Below are 22,606 nucleotides of genomic sequence, written 5' to 3'. Positions count from 1 at the left end.
AGGATGGGTCAGATAGCAATTCCAAGAAATGCTCTGTCAGTGTCACAGTTAAGGGATTCCTGTGAAGCCCAGTGGGTTATCCCTGTGACCCCAGCTGCACTGCCCCTCTGCAGGATAAGCTGCCTGGCACAAATGATGAACACTGAAGGTCCCTCAGCTCTGTCACTCTCCTGGCTCCTGTAAGGGGAGTTTGCCCACTCAAGCATTAAGGATACCCCTGATTTCCAGAGTTCTTCCAGCAGGGCTGCGTCCAGGGAAGTTCAGACCTGTGGTTCCACAGGTGCAAGAGTGAGCCAGAAGTACGGACAAAAAGAAATCACACAGAACACAGTTATTTTTACATTCAGAACAGAGCCTTTTTACATGGGAACCTTTATTCTCACCGAGATCTGTACATTCAAGTCGCACATGCTTTTGTCGTCTTTGACGGAGCTGGAACACTGGATCACAACAGCCTGGGCTGGTCTGCTAGAACCAGCCTGGTCTGGTCTGTTAGTTTTAGAGTTTATGCCTCAAAAGTAGACAGGAATTTTGTGACTATTTCCTTCAACTTTGCTTCTGTCTGGTCAGAGATCTTCCCTTCGGTCCTGTGGGAAGAGTTCAGTTAAATTCTGACACAGCAATCAAAACAGGGTCAACCCCAAGACAAACACAGAAGCTTTACAACAAACCTTCCCATTCCTAACAAATTCAGTAGATAAATGAACACACTTGTTTGGTACATGAAGCCAAACCACTGACAGAGTATCCCTTCTCCTGAAAGAGCCAGTCCTGTTTAATTCACAAATTCTTTCAGAACAGCCATATGAATTCCAACAAGGCGCAAACCTACAGAGCTGGTCCCCAGAGACAGAAAGCATATGATTGTCTTCATGACAAAAAAAGCCAGGACCAATTTCCAGGATAGGACTATGGAAACACTCAATCCCCAACAGTTCACTCAGGAGCACTTAACCCACAGCACCCCAACAGCTCAAAGATGTCCTCAATATGGGAACTGAATCAATCAAGACTTCAGGAACAGGTTAGAGGAGACACATTGCAAGAAGGCTCACTTTAAGCATCAGCTGCTTTTCCTAAGAGCTGAAGCTGAGGAAGGCAGATGGTAGGAAGGCTGATTTAACCCCCAGTTTTGATACAGCCAGCTGAATGCCCGATGTTCTAGGACACATTACACTAACAGGTCAGTGACCATTATCTGCACTACAGACATCAATACCCTTGGGATAAATCAAGGTAAACCACCATACCTGATTGTGGAGAGAAGGTCCTGGTGCTGGCTCAGTACATGAGCCAGGAAAGCACTCTCAAATTTTGTGATCTTGCTGGGCTCCAGCTTGTCCAAGTGACCTCTTACACCAGCATAGATGACTGCCACCTGCTCCTCAATAGCCATGGGAACTGCATGAAAAAACAGCACTCACACCACTGGAACTCTTCCACCAGGACATATCAGACTACAGAATCCTTGGAACGCCAAGTTCACACGGACAGCTCAGTGCAAGCAAATCACCATGAGCACAGAACAGACACAAATGCTAACCAAGCCCAGTGCAGGCAGCCCTGCCAAGCCCGGGGCGCTCACTCACCGTACTGGCCCTGCTTGAGCAGCTCTGTCAGGCGCACGCCGCGGTTCAGCAGCTGCTGCGTGGCTGCGTCCAGGTCAGAGCCGAACTGGGCGAAGGCGGCGACCTCCCGGTACTGAGCCAGCTCCAGCTTCATGGTACCGGCCACCTGCAGGGCACAGCCACAGCCACTGACACCACCGCTAACTGCGCCCAGGAGTCTGAAGGCTAGCTGGCAGCTGACACGTGTTACAAGTCAGCTCTGCCTTGCACTCCATAAAAGTCAATTTAAAAACTAACAGATGATTACAAACATTACAAGAATCCAACACTTTACCATAACGACACTATTTATCTGCTGAAACAGCAAGATATACATCTCTCTAATTCTAGATTTAGTCTAATTCTAGATAATTTAGTCTGGACAAAAAGCCTGCAATTAATAGCATTCTCTACTTTGTATGTAATCACTACCCAGTTCAACACATCGAAACTGAATCCAGCATCTCTGTGCAGACACTACTTGCCTTTTTCCCATACCTTTCTCAGCAGGCAATGGAAGCATTAAAGAGATATCTAAAGTTTGCTCTTTTATAATTGTGTAACACTGATAGATGCAAAGCTTTAATCCTTCTTTATTCACACCTATACACCACTCATCTCTAGCACGAGGAGGAACAGCCACTTCCCAATTACCTGCTTCATAGCCCTGGTCTGAGCAGCAGAACCCACACGGGACACAGACAGACCAACGTTGATGGCTGGACGAATACCTTTGTAGAACAACTCAGTTTCCAAGAAGATCTGCAGGACAGAATTGCAGTATCATTATCTTGTTCAGAAGCCTGGAGGCCTCCACAGAGACCAGCCACTAAGCTCCACGGAGATGCTGGGCTGTGAGGAAGCCCTACCTGTCCATCAGTGATGGAGATGACATTGGTTGGAATGTAAGCAGACACGTCCCCAGCCTGAGTCTCGATGACAGGCAAGGCAGTCAGGGAGCCGCCCCCGAAGGAGTCGTTCATTTTGGCTGCCCTCTCCAGCAGCCGGGAGTGCAGGTAGAACACATCCCCCGGGTAGGCCTCGCGGCCAGGGGGGCGGCGCAGCAGCAGGGACATCTGACGGTAGGCAACGGCCTGCGTGGAGCAGAGACAGCCTTCAGAGCCCTGCACGCCACTCAACATTTTACAGTTCTAAACCTGAGGTGTTCTTACGGCTACAAACACCAATGCCACAGCACAAGGCCCAAAACCAAAGTTTCTGACCTGTTTGGACAAGTCATCATAGATGATGAGTGCGTGCTTCCCGTTGTCTCTGAAGTACTCCCCCATGGAGCAGCCCGAATAGGGAGCCAGGTACTGCAGGGGGGCCGCATCGGATGCTGTGGCAGACACCACAATAGTGTACTTCATGGCATCTGCAAAGGATTGGAGACACCTCTGAGTGCCTTGTGTCATCGTGCCCAAAATCAGCAAACACAACAAGCATGTGAAGGACCAGTGCCGAAACACAGCCAGGCAGTGTCACTGTTGCTACAGGAAAGCCCAGCACACCAGATGTAGCTAAACACACCTGTCAGCAAAACTGACTCAGGAAGTCTCAAGGGCAACTTTGTGGCAGCTAACATCTAACACTCACAGACTTCTTCCCCATTTAAAACAAAGCTTAAGACGAAGACAATTTTTTCTTCTTAAAAAAACTCATACTGAAAGTCCACAGTTTCCTAGCTGCTGTAAGACAGTACAACTCTCTGTGACAGTCCCAAACAAATTACTGTCCTTAACATGTGGGTTCTTCCATGACAGCTGCCAGGACCACCAGGCATGAGGTCAAAGTGCCTGATCTCCTGCAAGCTCTGTTAAATGTGGAGCCTCGGTCACAGAAATCACTGACTGATGAGATGCTATTATTTAACGCCTTGCGTTTGGGCAGTAAAAGCTCTTCACAGCATTTCCAGCTGCCACTCACACTGACTGGCACATGGAACAAATGCCAAGTCAATGACTATTTGAAGGCCACAGCTTATCACCAGGCCTGCCTGACTGCCAAGATGAAGCTTTCAACTCTGCTGAAAACAACCTAAAACCACAGGGCGACTTTTCCAGAAGCAATTCAGCAGTCTGTGCACCTCAAAATAGTCCTCCTAATTGTGATACAGCAAAAATGAGGTTTTTTCCACTAGACAGGTATAGAGATTTCTTGTTCATAAAATTAAGTAATTCACTCATGAAATATGAAGTCTGTCGACACGTGCAGCCAGGAGAGGTCAGAGCATTACAATGAGAACAGGATGTCACTCGGTGCCAGGCTCAACCATCTCCCAAAATCCATACCTGCATCAGTGAGCCTCTTCACCAGCTGAGCAACAGTGGATCTCTTCTGGCCAATTGCAACATAGATACAGTACAGCTTCTTCTTCTCATCCGTGCCATCGTTGAATCGTTTCTGGTTGATTATGGTGTCAATTGCAATTGAAGTTTTCCTGTGCAATAGAGAGGCTGGTGAGTTAAGCTGCCCAAGGTTCTCCCAGCCCTTCCCCAACCCTGTGTCCAGCTCCGCTGCACCTGTGTCTCTGTTCAAGGAACATTTTAGGCTTGAGCACTACACTCACCCGGTCTGTCTGTCACCAATGATCAGCTCACGCTGGCCACGGCCAATGGGCACCAAGCTGTCCACAGCCTTAATCCCAGTCTGCATGGGCTCACGCACAGAGATCCTGGGAATGATCCCAGGGGCCTTCAAGCCAACTCTCCTACGTGTCTTAGATGCAATAGCGCCCTAAAAGAGAGAAAAAACTGCTGAGGTCTGTATCATACAGATAACAGCAGAGGTCCTTAGCACCCAGCTACACTTACCTTCCCATCAATTGGATTGCCCAGGGCATCCACAACACGGCCCAGCAGCTCCTCCCCCACGGGAACATCCACAATGGCACCGGTCCGCTTCACAACATCCCCCTCCTTGATCAGTCTGTCGTTACCAAACACGACAACACCGACGTTGTCAGGCTCCAAATTCAAGGACATGCCCTGGGACAGAGATCACACCACTCTGAGAAAAGCCATACTGACATGCATAAAAACTTTCATATTGACATGATCATTTCACAAATCCTACATGATCTACCTCAACCTTGTGGCAATGTTCTGCTGCTATGTACAAATGTCTATTTCCTTCCACATTGGCTACAGAACCTGCCTAAGTTTTCAACCTACCAGGTAGTTATACCCCAGCAGCCTAGCACTCAAGTCAATTGTTTCTCTAAAAAGAACAGACAGGCAAGTACATTACTCCCTTGCCTAGAAGCTAGACAAGAGAAAAGGACTGGCTTCTTCTCTGCTCAAGGTGAAATGGGCCATTAAAAATGCTCAGAGAGCTGTTACAGTATTCTTGAAACAGGTTTTAACCCTAACTCAATGATAGGACTACAACAAACCAGCAAGCTGCATAATGTATTGAAGCAGGGAGGTCATTATTGAACAGCAAACAGTAAAGACACCCTGAAACCAAAGAAAAAATCCAGTGCCAACCTAGTCCTTTTACTTTCTAAATGAAGACAAAGACAGCTCAAATGTTCAAATGCTGGCTGAGAATCAGATGCTGATACTAAAAGCAGTGTTATAAATTAAAAAATAAATCACCAGTTACTACATATTAAAGTTGCAATGAAGCTAATGCAATGTTCATGGTGGTGCCTCCAAGCATATTCTCAAGCTCTCCTTAAAAAGCTGTCTTTTTAATATCTGTGCTAAAGAGACACTGTGCTGAGTGGCAGCTTACCTTCAGCCCAGAGGAGAACTCAACCATCTCCTCTGCCTGGACGTTCCTCAGGCCGTACACGCGGGCAATGCCGTCACCGATGGAGAGCACGCGGCCCGTCTCCTCCAGCTCGGCCGAGGTGTCGGCTCCCAGGATGCGCTCCTCCAGGATGGAGGATACCTCGGCAGTACCTGGGGAGATGTTTGAAATCAGATTAGCATTGCAAGGTACAATAAGCAATCAGCAAGCTTGCCTCGAATTCACAAGGTGCCCTTTTCTCCCAAGTCTAGCTAGCAACACCTTTACTCAGGCTAAGATAAATACCAGTCTGTGTACTGCAAATAAAAGCAGCTTCAACTCATCATCCCCAGCCAGCTTCAACCAAAACAGGCCTGGTAGTTATCCACTTCCCTGATTACATCCTATGCTCTTGCTCCCTAGAAAGCAATTAGATTAATTAATCAGCCCAAGCCCAGGCAGAACAGGCCTGCTGGCAGAGAAGCTACTTAGCCTTGGATACACCAGAACACCCTGCCAAATGATTTGTGATCCAAGATCCACACATATGTAAATTAATCTCATTATGTTTCAGGAGCAAGTCGTTTGATGTAAGATATAGAAACATATTCTCCATACTTCAGTTTGACTTCCAACAGCTTATTTCCTCAGCTAAGAAACAGTAAGTAACACTGTAAAATTTATTTATTAGTAATGTCCTTAATCACCTTAAACCACTTAAAAAAAATTTGCATAAAGCACTGCCAAACACATACCACACAGTGCAGCTGTCTTCTCTAAACACCAGACTGCTGGCAGCAAAATAAAGTTGTGCTCAAGGACACAAGGTCAAACCCAGGCAGGCCTGGGGAATTCATCTAGTCCTTCATTCTGCTGCAGGCAACTCCAGTCTGGGGCTATTTTTTTTTTCAAACAGTTTTCAAATAATGCTGCAGGTGAAGCAGGTAGTCTATGTAAGCCAGCTGACACACAGCCACTCCCTGCTCCGGGGGCATTCTCAAGGTATTAAAGTGCAGTTTGCTGGATGCAACGGCTCAGCATTTAAATGTCCCGAAGTGTTGTCAACTAACACTCATCATATTCAAATTCCTTTTTTGTCTGACAGACCAAATTCTTAAACCACACTCAAGACCTTCCTCAGACTCACCAGTTTTCTGAAAGCATGTTTTGGAGGCATGGAGGTTTCTTGTAGCAACAAATGCTGCGCCGAGGGTGTTTCTGGAAACCTAAAATAAGCCATTGTTTCAGTAAGATTCCTTTAACCGTGCAAAAAAACGCTGAGAGATTAACACATCTTTGATCTTGGGCTGCTTACGTGCATTAGAGCTTTGAGCTAAGCACCACAGCACCCCATTCACGGCTATGGAACCAATTCCAGCACCACTAAGAAAGGACAAATAATGAAGGAGATTGCTCCAAGTATCTCGCTGCATTTTTCTGCAGTGCACTGATGTCACCATCAATCGCTGCAGCAGCTCCCAAAGAGAAACCTCCTCATACTTGTCATTTCTGTGCTGAACACGAGAACCTTGGGGCATAAAGAAATCACTGCACTGCAGTGCTCTGCAGAGAGAGAAGGTTGTGCCTCCTAACACAAATTTGACTGCAGTGATTTCGGTATTGTTAAAACACATATGGAAAAAAAAAAACCCACAAAGCACTACAACAGAAATACCTCACAATCACAATTACTTTGGAAAAGAGCTCTTAGGTCAACGTATGCCCAAGCACCACCTTGCCAACTAGAACACGGCACTAAGTGCATTATATCCTTAAACACCACTGAGCCTGCTATCTCCATCATCCTCTGGGCAGCCCCTTGCAATGTCTAATCACCTTCCCTGAGAAGAAACTCTTCTCATGGCCGACTTTGAACACTAAAGAAGGAAAAAAAAATCTGTGATAATGCATTGTATCACGCTTTAGCATTTTAAGCAATGCTCCCAATGCAAAAGCATGCAGCAACGGTGATGACATTTATTAACCTGCACCCCGAGCAGGCCTCTTCCCCATTCATATTCATTGGAAATACTGGTTCCTCACGGCTCTTCCCACCCTCCGTTTCCTCACAAACACTGAGGGCATGAGAGATAAACCCCTCACCCCCACAACCTTGACCTTGCCCTGACAGTTTTAAACCACTACCCCGAGCCCGTGCAGGGACACCCTGTTCCTCAGCGGGGTCTGTCCCACAGCGCTGACAGCAGACCCCGTGCTTCCCTCCCCAAACTCCGAAGTCACCCCCTCACACCCTCAATGTCACAGCGGCCCCCAAGATGGCGGCGGCGCCGCGTCCCCCCGGCCCCGCCGGCTCCGGGGCGGGCATGGCGCTCACCAGGCCGGCCTGCCGCGGCAGGGAGCGGGCGAGGGCGGCGGCCACGCGGGCGGAGAGCATCGCGGCGGCGGCAGGTCCCGGGGGAGGCTGAGGCTGGCGGACGCTGAGGGCTGCCGGCCGCGCGCTCTGCACACAAAATGGCCGCGGCGCCTCACGCCCCTTTTGGCGCCGAGGCCGCGCCCAGGGGGCGGGGCGCGCTAGGGAACTGCTTCCCGTGCCCCTGGTTTGGATGCGTGTGTGTATATCTACCTGTCTGTCCGTTTATACACGAATATGTAGAATGATCAATAAAAATAATAGAAATAATTTTTATTAACAAAGTAAAACACTAAATGAGGCTTTTAGAAAAAAAACCGCTGCAGGATGTGTCCTTGAAATGGCCCTGAGCGGGCGGAAGGGGCGGGGAGTGAGGGGCGACCGGAGATGGGACAAGGGCAGGGACACGGGAAGGAATAGGGACAAGGGCAGGCACACGAGAAGGAAAACGGACCGGAACAGAGGCGGGGACACGGGTAGTGACAAGGACAGGAGCACGGAAAGGGACGTAGACAAGGGTAGGGACACGGGCACGGAAGAGAACGGGGATAAGGACAGGAGCAGGGACAGAAGTGTTACCCCACGGGCTCGTTCCCCGGTGTGCAGCACCATTTCACACACCGAGGCGAGGTATTTCTGTCTTTTTCTAGTTGGCAGAAAGCAGGTAGTTGGATGTCGAGGTTATCCGTCATCAAAACGCTACTCTGTTTATACATTTCTACAACCAAAGGCGTCAGCATTCATTGCTTACAAGTTACATAACTTCTCGGTTAGTTAGTACTATTCTATTAACTACCATTTCAATTAATTACCACTGCTACCCTACTTTCCTAGTTAAACCTCTCACTTTTCAATTTAGTCTGTTTTGAGTTGGTGGTCAATGAGATGCTGGCCACAATCTCCCGCTGCCAGAATTACTCTTCTCCCAGGTTCTGACTGCTCAGTCCTGCTGACTTCAATCCTCGTGGCTCTCATCCAAACTGCCATTCCTCTTGTAATCATCTTGATTTCCTTAAAAAAGCAAAGCTCACAATATGCAGCTGCTTAATCATAGCTGTCCTGTTACAGCTACTGATTAAATCTTGAGGGGTGCAAAGCCGGTGGGGCTCAGTATCGGGCAGGAAAAGGGATGGGACAGTGACAATGCTGTCTGCAAAAATTTGATTCCTTACCTGTTGTGCAATAAGCCAGTAATTAGACACACCAGGGAGACATTGATTATTTATTGCAGGGTTGTGCAAGACTGTGTGCTTAGTGGTATTCTAGAACAATCAAGATGCTTAACAATTTATACATTTTAGCATACAAAGGAACTAGTGTTCACCGGCTATGTTACATAATTCTCTTATTAATTAGTATTGGTTAATGATTCTACTGTTTTTCATGCCCAGTCTTTCTCTTCTTTTGGGTCGGTGGGTTTCTTGGGTCAGTTGTCACAGATTCCCCCTGCCAGAATGACTGTTTACCCAGTCAGAGCTGGTTTCAGCACAGGTGCTGGGTTCACTTTATTAGTTTCTTTCTCATCTTGGAAGTTCAAGCAGATGTCCTTGTGGCCTGTAAACTCTGCATTCTCTGTGCCTGCCATCAGTGTTACATCCTTTCTTCTTGTTAATCTCCCTCTGGGTCTGAGATTATTGAAGTGTATCAAGCTTGACAAGGCAATTCCACCAACAAGTAATTTGTTTTCTCTAACACATGGACATTACTCAGAGCTTGCTTGTTAGCTGCTCTCTGTTTCATGGATTAAATCTGGTTGGCCTGAGTATAGAAGCCCAGAAGATTAGAGGTTGTGTGCCTCAAACACCAATAGCTGGATAATTGTAAAGCCAACCACAGATTGTTGGTAACAAGAATCAATGTTTGTTGGTAAAAACACAGCTGTGAGGAACAACAGGATGTGGCTGGAAAATGGGCCATTCCGAGATTGGGCAGCATTTTTCTGGGACAAACATCCTTGTTCTAGTTCCTGGAGACAAACAGAGCACAGCCCAGCAATGAAGCCTAGAAACAGTCTAGGACTGTACAGGGAATTAAGACCACCAGAGACCCTTGAAGCCCTCCAATTCATTATCAGAAAGAAATGAAGAATGAACTGCAGATTATAAATTTGCATAGAAAGTGAGAAAGTAACCTCCAGGGCAGGGAAAGTCATCTGTTAAAGGTGCCCCCACCAAGACCTTATGTACAGGCACCCCAGGACCCTAGACACTCCACCAGCCAGATCAACACTGGAGCCAAGCCTGGTGATGTCTTTCTTCCTCTCTCCCCTCTTGTATCCTTTCTTCCCTTTCACCCTACCCCTTTATCCAAAACTCACTGCCCTGGGCTTATATGAAGAGGTCAAAGACCAACATTAATTTCCATGCCAAGTGTGTACTTTAACTTGGAAAACTTTTGTGAACACTCTGAATTTTGTTGTTCCTTTTGACCATAAGCACGTTTGAATCTTGGATGCTCCATTCCCCTAAAGGGTTGGACACCACACCAAGCCCAGTCCAACTTGGGCCAGAACACTTCCAAGGCTGGGGCATCCACAGCTTCTCTGGGCACCCTGTGCCAGGGCCTGCCCACCCACACAGTCAGGAATTCCTTCCCAATATCCCATCTAACCCTGCCTTGTCCCCAGGGGCTGTGCAGCTCTCCTGGAGCCCCTGCAGGCCCTGGCAGGGGCTCTGAGGTGTCCCTGGAGCTTCTCTGGTGCAGCTGAGCAGCCCCAGCTGTGCCAGGCTGGCTCCAGAGCAGAGGGGCTCCAGCCCTGGCAGCATCTCCGTGGCCTCCTCTGCACTGGCTGCAGCAGCTCCAGCTCCTTGTGCTGTTGGAGCCAGGGCTGGGGCAGCTCTGCAGGTGGGCTCTCACCTGAGCCCAGGGGCAGAATCCTCCCCCACACCCCTCAGTCTGCACTTGGGGATGATTTTATGTCTCACATGTGGAACAGGATTTGGTCTGCAGTGGTGAAGTGCTGAAATTCAGGCACAGTGTGATCGGTCCCTCTGGTAATCCAGAGAGGTTGGTAAAGCCACAGATTCCAGTGGATTCCCCTTTTGGGAATTGAAAAGGGTAGGTGAAAAATCCTCAGCTCCTTTGGCATATGTTGTACCAAATGTGATTCTTCACCAATTCTTTCCATGCTGATTATTTCGGATATCACTTAAATTTCTGTAAAACTTCCTGGAAAAAAAAAAAAAAAAACAAAAAAACCCCAAAAAAAACCCAAAAAAAACCACCCACATGGATGTTAAGAACTAACACCACCACTCCCCCTGGCCTTAACACCCCCAGGGCTTCACACCCCGTTTTAAGAAGATAACTTTCTGATTATCCCATCTAAACCTACCCTGGCCCAGCCTGAGGCCGTTCCCTCAGCTCCTGTCCCTGTTCCCTGGAGCACAGCCCTGTTCCCCGGCTGTCCCCTCCTGTCAGGAGCTGTGCAGAGCCACAAGGGCCCCCCTGAGCCTCCTTTGCTCCAGGCTCAGCCCCTTCCCAGCTCCCTCAGCCTCTCCTGGGGCTCCAGCCCCTTCCCAGCTCCGTTCCCTGCCCTGGACACGCTCCAGCCCCTCAGTGTCTCTCTTGTGCTGAGGGCCCAGAGCTGTCCCCAGCACTGGAGGTGCCTCAGCAGTGCCGGCACAGGGGACAGGCCCTGCCCTGGTGTTAAAACGAGAGCAAGCTCCTGGTACTAGAGTGATTTTAGCATTTATTATAATAAAAAGAAAGGCCTAAAGCAGGGGGCCCGCGGGCTGAGCGGGAGCGCTCCCGTCGGGGGTGCTGCAGCGCCGGCGCTGGGGCTGCTCAGCAGCGATGGCCCCGATGTCCCAGATGGGGCGGCACAGGTTCACTGGGTCAGAACCCCCTTTTTTAACCTTTTTTTTTTTTTTCCCCCTTTATATTGGTTTCTGTTTGGATCCTTCACTTGCATGAACGTTTAATGGCTTAATTGACCCATTACAGTTCTGTCCAGGCTGGCTCGTTTCGCCTGGGGCCTGCCTGGTGCACTTTACTTAGGTGTAATATGGTACGCTGAGTACCGTATTTCCTATAACTTAACCCCTTTTACAATAACCAAACTAACAGTGCATGCTTAACACTCTATCAACTATTTTACAACAGTTTCTAACCTATTTTTAACCCTGGGGCTGTGTCACATCCTGGCTGGGACAGCCCAGGGACCATTACCCACACGGGCACCGTGGGCTCATGTCCAGCCGCACCCCCAGACATCTTTCTGCTGTACTTAGCGACGCCTTCCTCCTGCATCTCTTCTGTTTCATTTTTCTGTTGCTGGGGTTCGTTTGGCGTTTTTTTTTAACATCTTCCCTTAACGGACAGACGGCGTTTAACGCTCCGATTAACTGTTAAAACACGTTTCCATCGCTATTTCCCCCCGCTCCGGGGTAAGCCGCGGCGGCGCCGCCCCTCAGCCGCCCACTCCCGACAGGCTCCGGGCAGGATGGCGGCGGCGGGAACACCGGGTGGCGATTCCTTCCAGGAGAAGCTCACACGGGTAACGGGGGCCGGCAGGGCTCGCTTTCTCTTTTCTTCACAGTTCTCCGCGCACACACACACACACAGTTCGTGCTTTTTGCGCCTTATGCTGCTGTGGTTTTCTCCATCGCTGCTCATCTACGCGTACAGCAGCAGGATGAGGGGCGAGAAAAAATACACTTAAAATTATACGGCTGCGTCCATTCTCCGTCAGATTTATTAGGCAGGCTTATGCAAGAGTTTAGGTTCGTTACATGCTGTAGAACTTCCTTGTTCTTCAGTTATTACTGGTCATAATTAAACTTTCCAATCTAATTATGTTGGATCTTAGGGAAAATTTTTTCACTCAAAGAGTTGTCCAGGCCTGGCAGAGCTGCCCAGGGCAGTGGTGAAGTCCCCATTCCTGTAGGGATTTAAAAGCTGTGTGGATGTGTCACCTGGGGACGTGGGTCATTGTTGGGCTGGGCAGTGCTGGGGGAATGGATGATCCTGGAGGGCTTTTCCAGCCCAAGCAATTCCATGGTTCCTCGATCACAGCCCTGCCTGAGAGCACTGTGTTGATCTTTTATTTCTGACCTTGTTTTTGATGGTACAACTGCTTTGCAGGGCTTGTGGCTTCGCTTTATGGTGACTCCTGTTCTCCTGCAGAGAGACTGCTCCTAGTGATGGCTCAGGCACTTTTGTCCCACACACTTTAACACAGTGTTCACCATTTTTCCAAACACCTATTTAACATCTATTGGGTTGTTACTGTGTCTGTAGCCAAGAGGTCATGTGAATAAAAAGGTAAAATTTTATCACATGGAGATGAGCAGGTATTCCAAGAAATGAGGGAGATTAAAAAGTATATAATATAGTCTTCTAGACCACAGAGGGTGTTTAAAGAAGAGGGAAAGGAATTTGTCTCCCCTTTTCCCACCCACGCCTCCTGGACTGATGTAGGAGTTGCTCTTCAGGAATACAGAGTTTGCAGTGGTTTACATTCTTCATGTCTATCAGCTTTTTTCTGTTATTTCACATGATTGCTTGCTCTTTTCTCTCCCTTCTCTGGCAGGTTACTTTATGGTTAAAGAAATTATATGGGAGTGTGCCTATTCCGGAATATGAGGTGAATGAAAGGACAGTGGATATTTTACATGAAATTATGGAGAGCAATGAAGAGGCAGACAAGGATGTTATGTTGCTGATAGAGGACATGAAGGACAGAACAAGCAAATATAAAGCAGAAAGTGAGTTTGAAGCTCCATTTCTCAGTTCCACCTGAGTCAGGCTGTTCTGAGTGGTCCTGAAGATTGTATTTGTTGAAAACTTTGGAATATATATATAAATACATGTAATTGAAACAGACTCAGCTTTTTTTTAATGCGATTTTTATTACAATTTACAGCGACATAAGGTCGCTCAAGGACAATTTTATAAGCCATCTTGAGCAGGCCATAAATGTGGACAAGCAGGTTAATTGCTAAAACCTCCTAGTCTGCTGGGCTGGATAGCACAGCATGGAAATATTGCCTGGATAGAGAGGGAAGTATCCCTGCAGCTCATTCAAGAGTCTGAGCTGGTGCTAAGCCACTGTTAAGGAAAGCCCTGGGGGAGCCTGAAACAACATTGAGATACTTATCTTGTGCTGAAGTTGCCTAGAGTGACTATTTCTTAATTTGTTTGGTTTTTTTTTGAGCAAGTGAGTGGTTCAGGGGACCATAGTGTGTTTTTAAAACACATACTAAAGGACTGTCACTTCATAGGCTTTTCTCAGGAAGGAATTTTGCTTTTCTGTGCAAAGGCTGGCATGGTACACATGAAGATGTTTTTGTTCTATCAAGTGCCTTGCCACCAAACAAAAAATGATGGAGACAGACTTCCTGGATTTGCCATGAGCAAGGCTCAGCCTTGTGGGCTTTGTGAGGAGGTGACCTGCATGTGCTCATTGCTGTAGCACAAGGGTGAGCTCTTGTTTGTCTGATGTCAGACAGACTGATCAGGGACAGAGTGGAGCAGTGCTTTCTCCCTTTATACACCGAATTTGTGTGACAAATGGAGATATGTCAGCAGTTTTGTATGTTTGATCCTGTTTTAAAAGTGTCTTTTTCCTCCAACAACAGGCAGGTAGCTGAGTTCCCAGTGTGGGATTGGGTTCTAACTTTGAAGAGTTCCATAAAAGAGTGGTAATGTTAAAAAAATCACTGCTTTGTTTCGTGTATATTTTCCAGCTCGCTACTGGCGCAATATTCTTGGAGAAAGCCTGGGATGTTTGGAAGGCAATATGTCCAAAGAGGCCAACGATGACCTCACTGACCTGGTACAAAGTGCAGAAGAACTCAACGTGGAGGACACGTCTCTTACCAGGTAATTCTTCACACTGCATTCGTGGTGAGGGTCTGTGCTGTTTTCCTCTGCTTTTCCACATCGGCAGCTCCAAACTCGGCGCTAGGAATCTTCTTTGTCAGGCTTATTTTTCACCCCTTGGGCAGCTTTGGAGTGCATAGGAACTGAGCACAAAGTGCTAGCACCCTCCTGCCAACCACCAAAACAAGCAACATGTGATAGGAGGAGGAGAGGGGTGAAAATCCAAAACTGAACTTGGAAAAAACCCCACCCATCTGCAATAGATATATATTTCATAAGTCTTGTTTAGGCTTCATTTATGCTCTTGGAATTAATTTCTCCCTCTTACAGAGAGCCTTGTGGTCCTTTTCAGCACAGTGGAGGGAAGTGGCAATAATGTCATTTAGGGAGGGAGGAATTTTTCTTTTGGCAAGCAGAGGTGCGCCTGTGCTCCAAGGTCTTGGGTGTACTATGTGAGGACGGATAAGAAGTGAACACTACATTTGAATTTCCTAGCTCTAGGTTATCCCAGCACAGGAATCTCTGAAGCCTGAGAGGGGCCTGGGATGGAGTTAAATCCCTCCTTTTTCTCCTGCTTTTGTGGTCAGTGGCTGCAGGCTGCTGCCAGTTGGATTGTTGTGCCAGGTATCCCGGGCTACAGGAGCGTTCACACTGCTTAGGCAAGGACTGGGGAACTGTGACTGCTCCTCCAGCCTCAGCTCCTCATCCGTGTCTGTCTCATCTGGCCTCAGTTCATGCAAGGAGATTCCCTCTGCCATGGAGAAATGGCATCTGTTAGTCTGGTCTCCTTGGGCCTCTCTCCCTAGCATGGCTTTGGCCCGTGGCACTGCAACACTTGCAGCAAAGAAGGGGTAAAGTCTACTTTGAAACCAATTTTTATGTGATTTTTAGGATCTTTGCACCTTACTTCTCTCTTCCTGAGCTGGAGGGGGAAGAGCCTTGGGCCGCTTGGGAAGAGGAGGGTACTCAGATGCTGCCGGGCACATCTTGTGACCGTGCATTTTCAGGGACTGAATACAGTTTCCCTCAAAGGCAGTGAGGCAAGCCAGGAGGGGAGAAGGTGGTGGTTTTATTCACCAGAGTGCCAGTTGTGTTGTTCACTTGCTCTTACTCAGGTTGCTGGGCTGTTTTCCCTTCCACGTGGAAATCTGTGTTAGTTATGGAAAGCAAATTCCCTTAGTATATCTTACTTAAATTTACTCCTGCCATAACATCAAGAGGAAACTTAAGTCATTCATTTAAGGTGCGGAGAAAAGAATAACAACAACTCTGACTTTTAGAAAAGCTGACTCCTAAGCATTCCCACTGATTCTCTCTTCACCAGCTTCTACAGTGCCATCAATGACATGACCTTGGAACTGTATAAAACAAAATCAAAAAACAAAGAAATGGAACAGAAATTGAGGACCCTCACGAAAAAGCTAACTTCAGCGCTGATGGTGGAAAAGCAGTTAGAGAAGTGAGTAATGGACGAAGAAGAGGACAAGATTAAAGTAATACTGGTGATTTCTATCTTGGGCAATGTTGGTTATGGTAACTAACAAGGAAAACTGAATTTTTAGGGGTTTGACACATCTCCAATTCAAAGTATTTGGAAGTATCTATCAAAACCCATGTGTTATGGATACTTTCAGTAGTCAAAACAGATCTGGCAAAGCATCAAACCAATTATTTTAAAGCAAAAGTGATCTACAAGCTGTTTTCAGATGCAAGTTTCCATCTTCCACCAGTTACTTTTGTCTGAGGCTGAAGACAAATCTGATTTTCTTAGCACATTTAGCATGGCCTCTGTAGTCAGACTAAGGGAGGCAAGACAAAAGCCATTCTCAGGCAAGAAGTTCTCTTAACCAGTATGGAGAAGACGTAATAATAGTGATAACTTTAAAAAAAATCAGTCTCAAGTCATTCCCTGGAGGATGTAATCTGAAGAGGTTTGCAAAGCACAGCACAATCAACCCCAGCCTTGGTGGGAGCTGGCCCAGATGCTCTCCACAGCTCCCTTCCAGTCTAATTATTTCTAGAATGTTTTCTTTTTTTGTCTTTTAAAGTGGCAATTGGCCTTGTAAACGATATTCCCATGTGCTTTCTGCAGGTTTGCCTCCTCGTGATCTGAGGTTTAGCTCGTGTAACAGGTTTCTAAGTGAGTTAGGGAATTATGCACAAGATTATTACCCTTTGCCTTTAGGCATATGGCTTTCTTCTTTGCCTCTATTTTCCCTGGTCTGTGGCGTCTGGAGGTAACACTGTATAGGTTTCCATTGGAAAATCTCACAGGGAAATGCAGGGTTTTCTCAGTTTTCTTCTTTCATGTGTTTGTTGTATTGCAGAGTTTAGCTTGAGCATAGGTAAGTAACAGTATTTGTGTACTGATACATCTTTGAATGTAACAGCTTTTTCTTTCTGTGTTATTTTTTAAGGGATATTGAAGACCTGAAGAAATCTCAAGGAATACAACAGGCCAAAGAAGAGACTCAATTCAAGAACCTGGAGTTCCTGAAAAACAAATCTAAGGATCTGAAAATAAGGATCTCGGATGCTCAGGTAGGTGGAAGGAGTTTTTCTTACATGACACTGTGATAGGATGACACAGCCGTGGTTGGCTGAGCCCAAATTTGTAGTTACAGAGACATTCCATAAGCTTCCTGAACTCCAGTACTGGGGACTCTTGAGCTAACAGGACAACATGTGAATATAGTTCAGTTGTCCGTGCTGATCTCTCCTCAGTGCATCCTGTGATCAGTACAGTGCTGTCTCCTCATTCCCTGAGAAACTCTGGCAGGTTACTTTATGGCTAAAGTAAAGCCATACCTGATGCCTTGACAAGCACGGGATGGAAAGTGTTGTGTTACAATTGACATTTTCCTGAGAAGCCTTTCTTCAGCCTTGCCATGTGCCCTTCTCCCACTGCTTTTCTGGAAAGACTTGTTATTCTTAATACAAATTTTAGCACCACCTCATTTTGTACACCAGCTACCGCTGTGGCTCCAATAGCACACGTTTCTGCCATGGGCAACCTGAGTTCTTCCCTGCCTGTTTAAACAGAAGGAAGTGGTGAAATCTTTCTCCTTGTTGCATTTTGTGCTCTCTCCTGTTTGCAGGCTGAGCTTGTTGGCAGGGGGTTGGACCAATCCCTGACACATGAGGCACTGGTGAAATCATCTGAGGTAGGTTTTTGGATACAGGAGGGATGTTGCTACAGTGGGACAGGCCAGGCTTGCTTGTTGGGTGCTTTCAGGAATAGTAGTTTGCTCTTTGGCTGCCTGAACAAATCTTAATGGCCAAAGGAAGCACAAATAAAAATCCTGTAGGTGGATTCCCATGAACTGGGCTCTTTTGGGTGGGTTTGTCTCTCCTAGAGGCATCCACTGGAGAATTTCCACAGAATAAATTGCCTGGCACTGAAAACAGATCTGCCTCCTTCATTTCTGATCTGTGTTATAAACAGAGTGGATATTCTGTGGACTGTATCCCATTACCTGGCTACCTGTGTATTATGTGAGGCAAAGCTCTTCCAAACACTTAAAAAAAAAGGAGATAAGGTGAAAAGAAACCCAAATTCAGAATCACTGTGTGCTTTTTTTTTTTTTCCCCTGTGTCTTTAAACATAACATTTTTCAGCTTTATTGTAAGCCTAGTGGAACATCTTAAAGAAAAAGCACATTTCTTGAGTTTGTAACTACAGATTTTACATCTTTGTCCTCTGCATTCAACACATCTTCATATTTTTTGCTGTTATTGTCGTGGGAACTCAGTCTTTCTCCTGATTACTTTTGCTGCCTTTTCCTTTATGTTTTCGAGTGGAGCAGTGAAAACAGGTTTCCTGGTTTCTCTGCTGTGCTTCTCACCAACCAGCACTGGGTGGCAGTGCTCACATTGCCCAGTGTTAGACGAGGGTACTGACCAGGTCTAATTTTTGTTGGAATTTTGCATCCAAAAAGCCACAGGCAAATTTTCTGGGCTTGTCATCTTCTAGAGCCCAAGCATAAGGTACGGTTTGACTCCTTGACATTTATGGAACTGCTTTGCCCGGACATCAGTAAAATGGGCAGCACAAATGGATTTATCTTTTTTATTTAACTTTGATTATTTGAAAAGAGTTCGGGACTGTGGAAGGTACTCAGTTTGCAGTCCCAAAAAGAAATTACTCCCACTTGATAAGCATATGGGAGAGTCTTTTTGCTGCTGCATGTGCAAAACTTTGGTTTTCCATGTGTTTTATAGAGGATGAAATCTCTCAAATTCTGAAATGTTGTAGGTAACTGTGGATCTATCTCACCCATTTCCATCAATTCTGCAAATAATTCCCTAGAATATGATCTGCCTTTCTCTTTCTGCAGGAGCTGGCTGCACTGCGTGAAGAAATAGAGCCATTGAAGATGGAACTGGCATCCTATCTTGATTTACCTCTTGTAACTATTTGTTCCACTGTTATGTTGTATTTACCATCAGGTTAATTTTAGTGGCCTTCAGAATGTAAGGGGTATCCTTGTGATGCCTTTGGTGGACAGGCAGATGTCCTACAGGTCTGGTAATGATGCAAACCAAAGACTTGATCTGTATTTATTAATCAAAGCCAATAAATTAAGCTTCTTGTCAGGCAAACTGTGTTCTAGCAAAGTAGACAGATTTGCTGGGTAAATTAGTATTCGGGTGAATTATCTAGAAATTGGACAAAGAAATATGGAAGAAAAGGAATCCCCTAGTATAACCAACTTTTTGAGATTTACCACTATTTTAGCTGTAATGCTCGTCAGGCCGTATTGGTGGACACAGCATGTGTTGTAGAGCTTGGAGCTCTGAACAGGATTTTAAGGATCCTGAAGAAATAGCCAAATGTAGGTTTTGTCCCCTGAACTGGCTGCTCCATCATTTTCTTTGATTTCTCTTGAGTGTGCTCTATGAAAATGCAGTTTTCTCCCTCATACAAACACTGATGTCTTGCTCCTAGGGAAAATAAAAGGCTGTGGCTAGAAATGTGGGACTGCTGCTGTGTTTAGTCCATCTTCCTCCAAGAGGCAGCTTTCTCCTTCTCTCAGGTGGAACAGGACATTCACATGGGATTGATTAGGTTCTCCAGTTCCCACCTCCAGCCTTGCTGTCAGTGGAGACTGGGAGAGCCCCTGGTGCAGGCAGGAGGAAGGGAAGGAGGTTTTTCCCTGCAAACGTACTGTGCTTTGGAAAAGTCTTGCACAAATACTGTTGAAATCAAGTCCCTTGGTTGGTAGATTTGGGAAATTGCTTAAAATGAAGGGGTTTTTTTAGACTTTAGGCCATACTAGACTTTTGAAAAATATGTGATTGCCCCAACTAAACCAATGGCAATGACCTTTAATGGCAATATCTCCTGCATGTGAAGTGCCTACACAAAACTTCATTAATTGTCCATTGATTTACCTGAGGCTCATCATTAGACTCTTGTAAAGGTGCAGGGACTCTTGTATCTTGATGAAATGCTGATTTTTATGCCATTTTCTCTCATTAGAGCATTCCCCTGGCACAGGTGAAGGTTGAAGAAGCAAGAAGAGAACTTGTAAGAGATCTTTTATCTTTCCAGGAGCTACATGTATTAATTGATTACAGATTTATTTACAGATTTATTACAGAATGTTCTCATGGGGGGATGTGGTGAGGCAGAAGTTGTAGATACTGATCAGGGGAACTGGTGGACTGATGTCTGAGCTGCAAAGGCAGTTTGGCACAGTGATATCAGTGCAGATTAGGTGGCTGTAGCCCCATGAATTTTGCCTATTGGGATGTTTATCCACTACACTGTAGGTAGTGGATATTACAGAAGCTTCCTTGCTCCTCCTGAACTCTCAGAGGGCTCCAGGCTTGTTTTAGTCAACATCTGCCTTGTAGACTGCAATGAGGACGTTCCCCTGTAAAACACAGTGCCCATGTCCTCCATGCAGGTGTAATCTGTTGAGCCAAACACCATAAAGCTGTTTGGGAAGTTCATATGTGGCTTTCCTGAGTGAGCTGAGCCACGTTTGAGCCCCATAAAACATGTTTTTGTTCCTTTGGGCTACTGCCTGCTTGCTCATAAAGCACAAGTGGTAAGCCTTTAACCTGTGATCAAAAATCACATCTAGGTAAGAGCATTTTGCACATTTTCAGGTGAGAATGCCTGGGTTTTTGATTCAGGGAGTACAGGCTCCCCTTACCAGCCTGCAGCTGTTCTGAGGTCAGAATGCTCACCTCTGGGGAGGACCAGTGAGCTGGGATGTGTTCAAAATCACATTGGGGCACAGCGTGAAGGCAGCTGAGCTTGTCCAGCCTTCCGTTTGGAGGACAAGTCCATCCAGCTCAACGCCAGAGTTATTCCATCACTGCTGACAGGCTCCCAGGGTTTGATCACTGCAGATGTGTTTGTTTGTCAGCAGCACGTGGAGGCTGTCTCGTGGTCCCTGATCCCTCTTGGTTTTCTCTCCTGGTAGAAAGCCTTGGATGAAGAGCTCACAAAGGAGATTGAGGATCTCTGTCTTTCCAGCTGACATAGCCCAGCAAACGCCAGCTCGCCTGGAGGGGCCTGCCTGCCTGGAACATGATTCTCCTTCTGTTGCCTACCTACTTGCACTAGCAATGCACTTCAGAACTCTTACCTGTACCCTGGCAGCTTCCTGCTGTGTTCTCTCTGTCAGCCTTGTATTTTTAAGCTTCACCTGTGTTTAATTAAATAGCATCCAAACTTGCTGTTGTCTTTATGAGTTATTTTTCCCTCTGTGATACGCACCTGTAAAGCAGCTCTATGGATAGTGCAGGCAGGCATAGTTTTCTAACAAAACAAGCAAACAAACAAAAACACACAGTAAGACCTTTCTAGGTCTAAAACCAGTATTTTTGCAGAACCCCTGTGGGACATGATGATTTTGAAGTCAGATTGCCCTTAACAATTCTACCTCAAACGTCATCTTCCATGAGGGTTCCCTGAGCTCTGTTATTTCCATGCCATCACCACACCAGCCTTCTACACTTTGAGAAGTGTTTTACATATGCCAGCTTTTAGAAACTGTTTGATTCCAAAAGCCAAAAATCAGAAAATCTCCTGTGGGTATGTGTCCTGGGGTGACATTATGATGCTTGTATCCCCATTCACCTGTTCTGTGCTTTTAAGACCGGCTCTGAAGAGTGGAAGTTTTGTTTGGGTTTCTCTTATCAGGGACACAGAGACAAGTGGTACATAAGGCTGTTTTGTCACTTCTGGCTTACTTGCTGCTTTTGCTTGCTCTCTTTTTCTGCTCTTGTTTTTGCTCTGCTTTCGCCTCTGCTTATTAGCTAGTTCTAGCTAAACAGTCCACATTGCTTCCTGGACTGTTTCTCCTCTCCTGTTCCTGTGACCATCTCGAACCTGCTCCGGACTGGGACCCGGGAACACCAAGGGTTCGGCTGCAGCGGCTGCCCCAGCGCCGGAGGGACTGAGAACAGAGCAACCACCCCCGAAAGAGACTTTCTGATTTTGCCATCTTTCTCAGAGCGGTGTCATCTGATATTGTTCATTTTGTGTGCTGGGCCAGTCAAATAAACAGGTTCTTTCTACCTCTCTCCAAGGAATTTTTTCCCGAACCGGTTGTGGGGAGGGGCCATGTGGGTTTTGCTTTCTGGAGGGGCCCTCCTTTGCAGATTCTTTAACAAATTTGCCCTAAACCAGGACAGTAGGGAAAAAGCAATACCTAGAAAAAGTGTTAGCACCTGAGGACATTGAGCACGGGCCTGTTTGTTGTGGGAGGCAACCAGGCAAATAGTGGTTTCAGTGATAATCTGTTTGCAGTTGGAGTTGCAAGAGAATATGGCCATGAGAGCTGTTGCTTCACTGCAAAAGCTGATTTTCCACTGATCTGCAGGACGAGACATTCAAAGTTACACCGGTGTCAATAAAACAGCACAAGTGTAACCTCTGTCCTGTCCTTTTTTTTGCTGTGATGGGGAGAAGGGAGGAATGCCCAGAGAGCTACTGCCCATGGGAATCTCCGGTCTCTTTCATAGAGCAGAAGGAGTGGCTGTTTAGTTCCTCCAAGCAGGAGTTGCCTTAGTTTTAGGGCTATTTATCTTCACTCCTTCTGGGGTAGGA

At 46.5% G+C, this 22,606-nt stretch overlaps 2 protein-coding genes across 2 annotated transcripts; one reads left to right on the top strand and one right to left on the bottom strand.

Annotated features, from left to right (window-relative positions):
- Nucleotides 1-353: 353 nt before the first annotated feature.
- ATP5F1A (ATP synthase F1 subunit alpha) lies at nt 354-7,842 on the bottom strand. The gene is made up of 12 exons (XM_064735857.1): nt 7,678-7,842; nt 6,490-6,568; nt 5,346-5,515; nt 4,421-4,594; nt 4,177-4,343; nt 3,899-4,047; nt 2,831-2,982; nt 2,477-2,701; nt 2,262-2,369; nt 1,590-1,734; nt 1,251-1,401; nt 354-587 (listed from the first exon to the last, which is right to left on the bottom strand). Exons 1-12 carry the CDS (start codon nt 7,735-7,737, stop codon nt 506-508), a joined length of 1,662 nt encoding a protein of 553 aa, XP_064591927.1. The 5' UTR covers nt 7,738-7,842; the 3' UTR covers nt 354-505.
- Nucleotides 7,843-12,075: 4,233 nt separating this feature from the next.
- On the top strand, nt 12,076-22,074 carry HAUS1 (HAUS augmin like complex subunit 1). Its single transcript, XM_064735580.1, has 9 exons — nt 12,076-12,211; nt 13,247-13,421; nt 14,403-14,538; nt 15,863-15,997; nt 16,956-17,079; nt 17,637-17,702; nt 18,876-18,947; nt 20,021-20,068; nt 20,976-22,074. Exons 1-9 carry the CDS (start codon nt 12,158-12,160, stop codon nt 21,030-21,032), a joined length of 867 nt encoding a protein of 288 aa, XP_064591650.1. The 5' UTR covers nt 12,076-12,157; the 3' UTR covers nt 21,033-22,074.
- The last annotated feature ends 532 nt before the right edge of the window (nt 22,075-22,606 follow it).

This window comes from Zonotrichia leucophrys, chromosome Z (genome assembly GCF_028769735.1).
Source record: "Zonotrichia leucophrys gambelii isolate GWCS_2022_RI chromosome Z, RI_Zleu_2.0, whole genome shotgun sequence".
Taxonomy (NCBI): Eukaryota; Metazoa; Chordata; class Aves; order Passeriformes; family Passerellidae; genus Zonotrichia; species Zonotrichia leucophrys.
Note: the sequence above shows the minus strand (reverse complement) of the source record. Positions and strands in the feature narration are given on the sequence as shown.

Bases quoted from the DNA above. Each gene is read 5' to 3' on its own strand.
- ATP5F1A (XM_064735857.1), bottom strand. From the start codon at position 7,737: ATGCTCTCCGCCCGCGTGGCCGCCGCCCTCGCCCGCTCCCTGCCGCGG. The intron at 6,569-7,677 runs GTGAGCGCCATG...GGCTTATTTTAG, and splicing joins TGCCGCGGCAGGCCGGCCTG to GTTTCCAGAAACACCCTCGG. The intron at 588-1,250 runs GTATGGTGGTTT...CTCTTCCCACAG, and splicing joins GACCTTCTCTCCACAATCAG to GACCGAAGGGAAGATCTCTG.
- HAUS1 (XM_064735580.1), top strand. From the start codon at position 12,158: ATGGCGGCGGCGGGAACACCGGGTGGCGATTCCTTCCAGGAGAAGCTC. The intron at 15,998-16,955 runs GTGAGTAATGGA...TTATTTTTTAAG, and splicing joins GTGGAAAAGCAGTTAGAGAA to GGATATTGAAGACCTGAAGA. The intron at 17,080-17,636 runs GTAGGTGGAAGG...TCCTGTTTGCAG, and splicing joins TAAGGATCTCGGATGCTCAG to GCTGAGCTTGTTGGCAGGGG.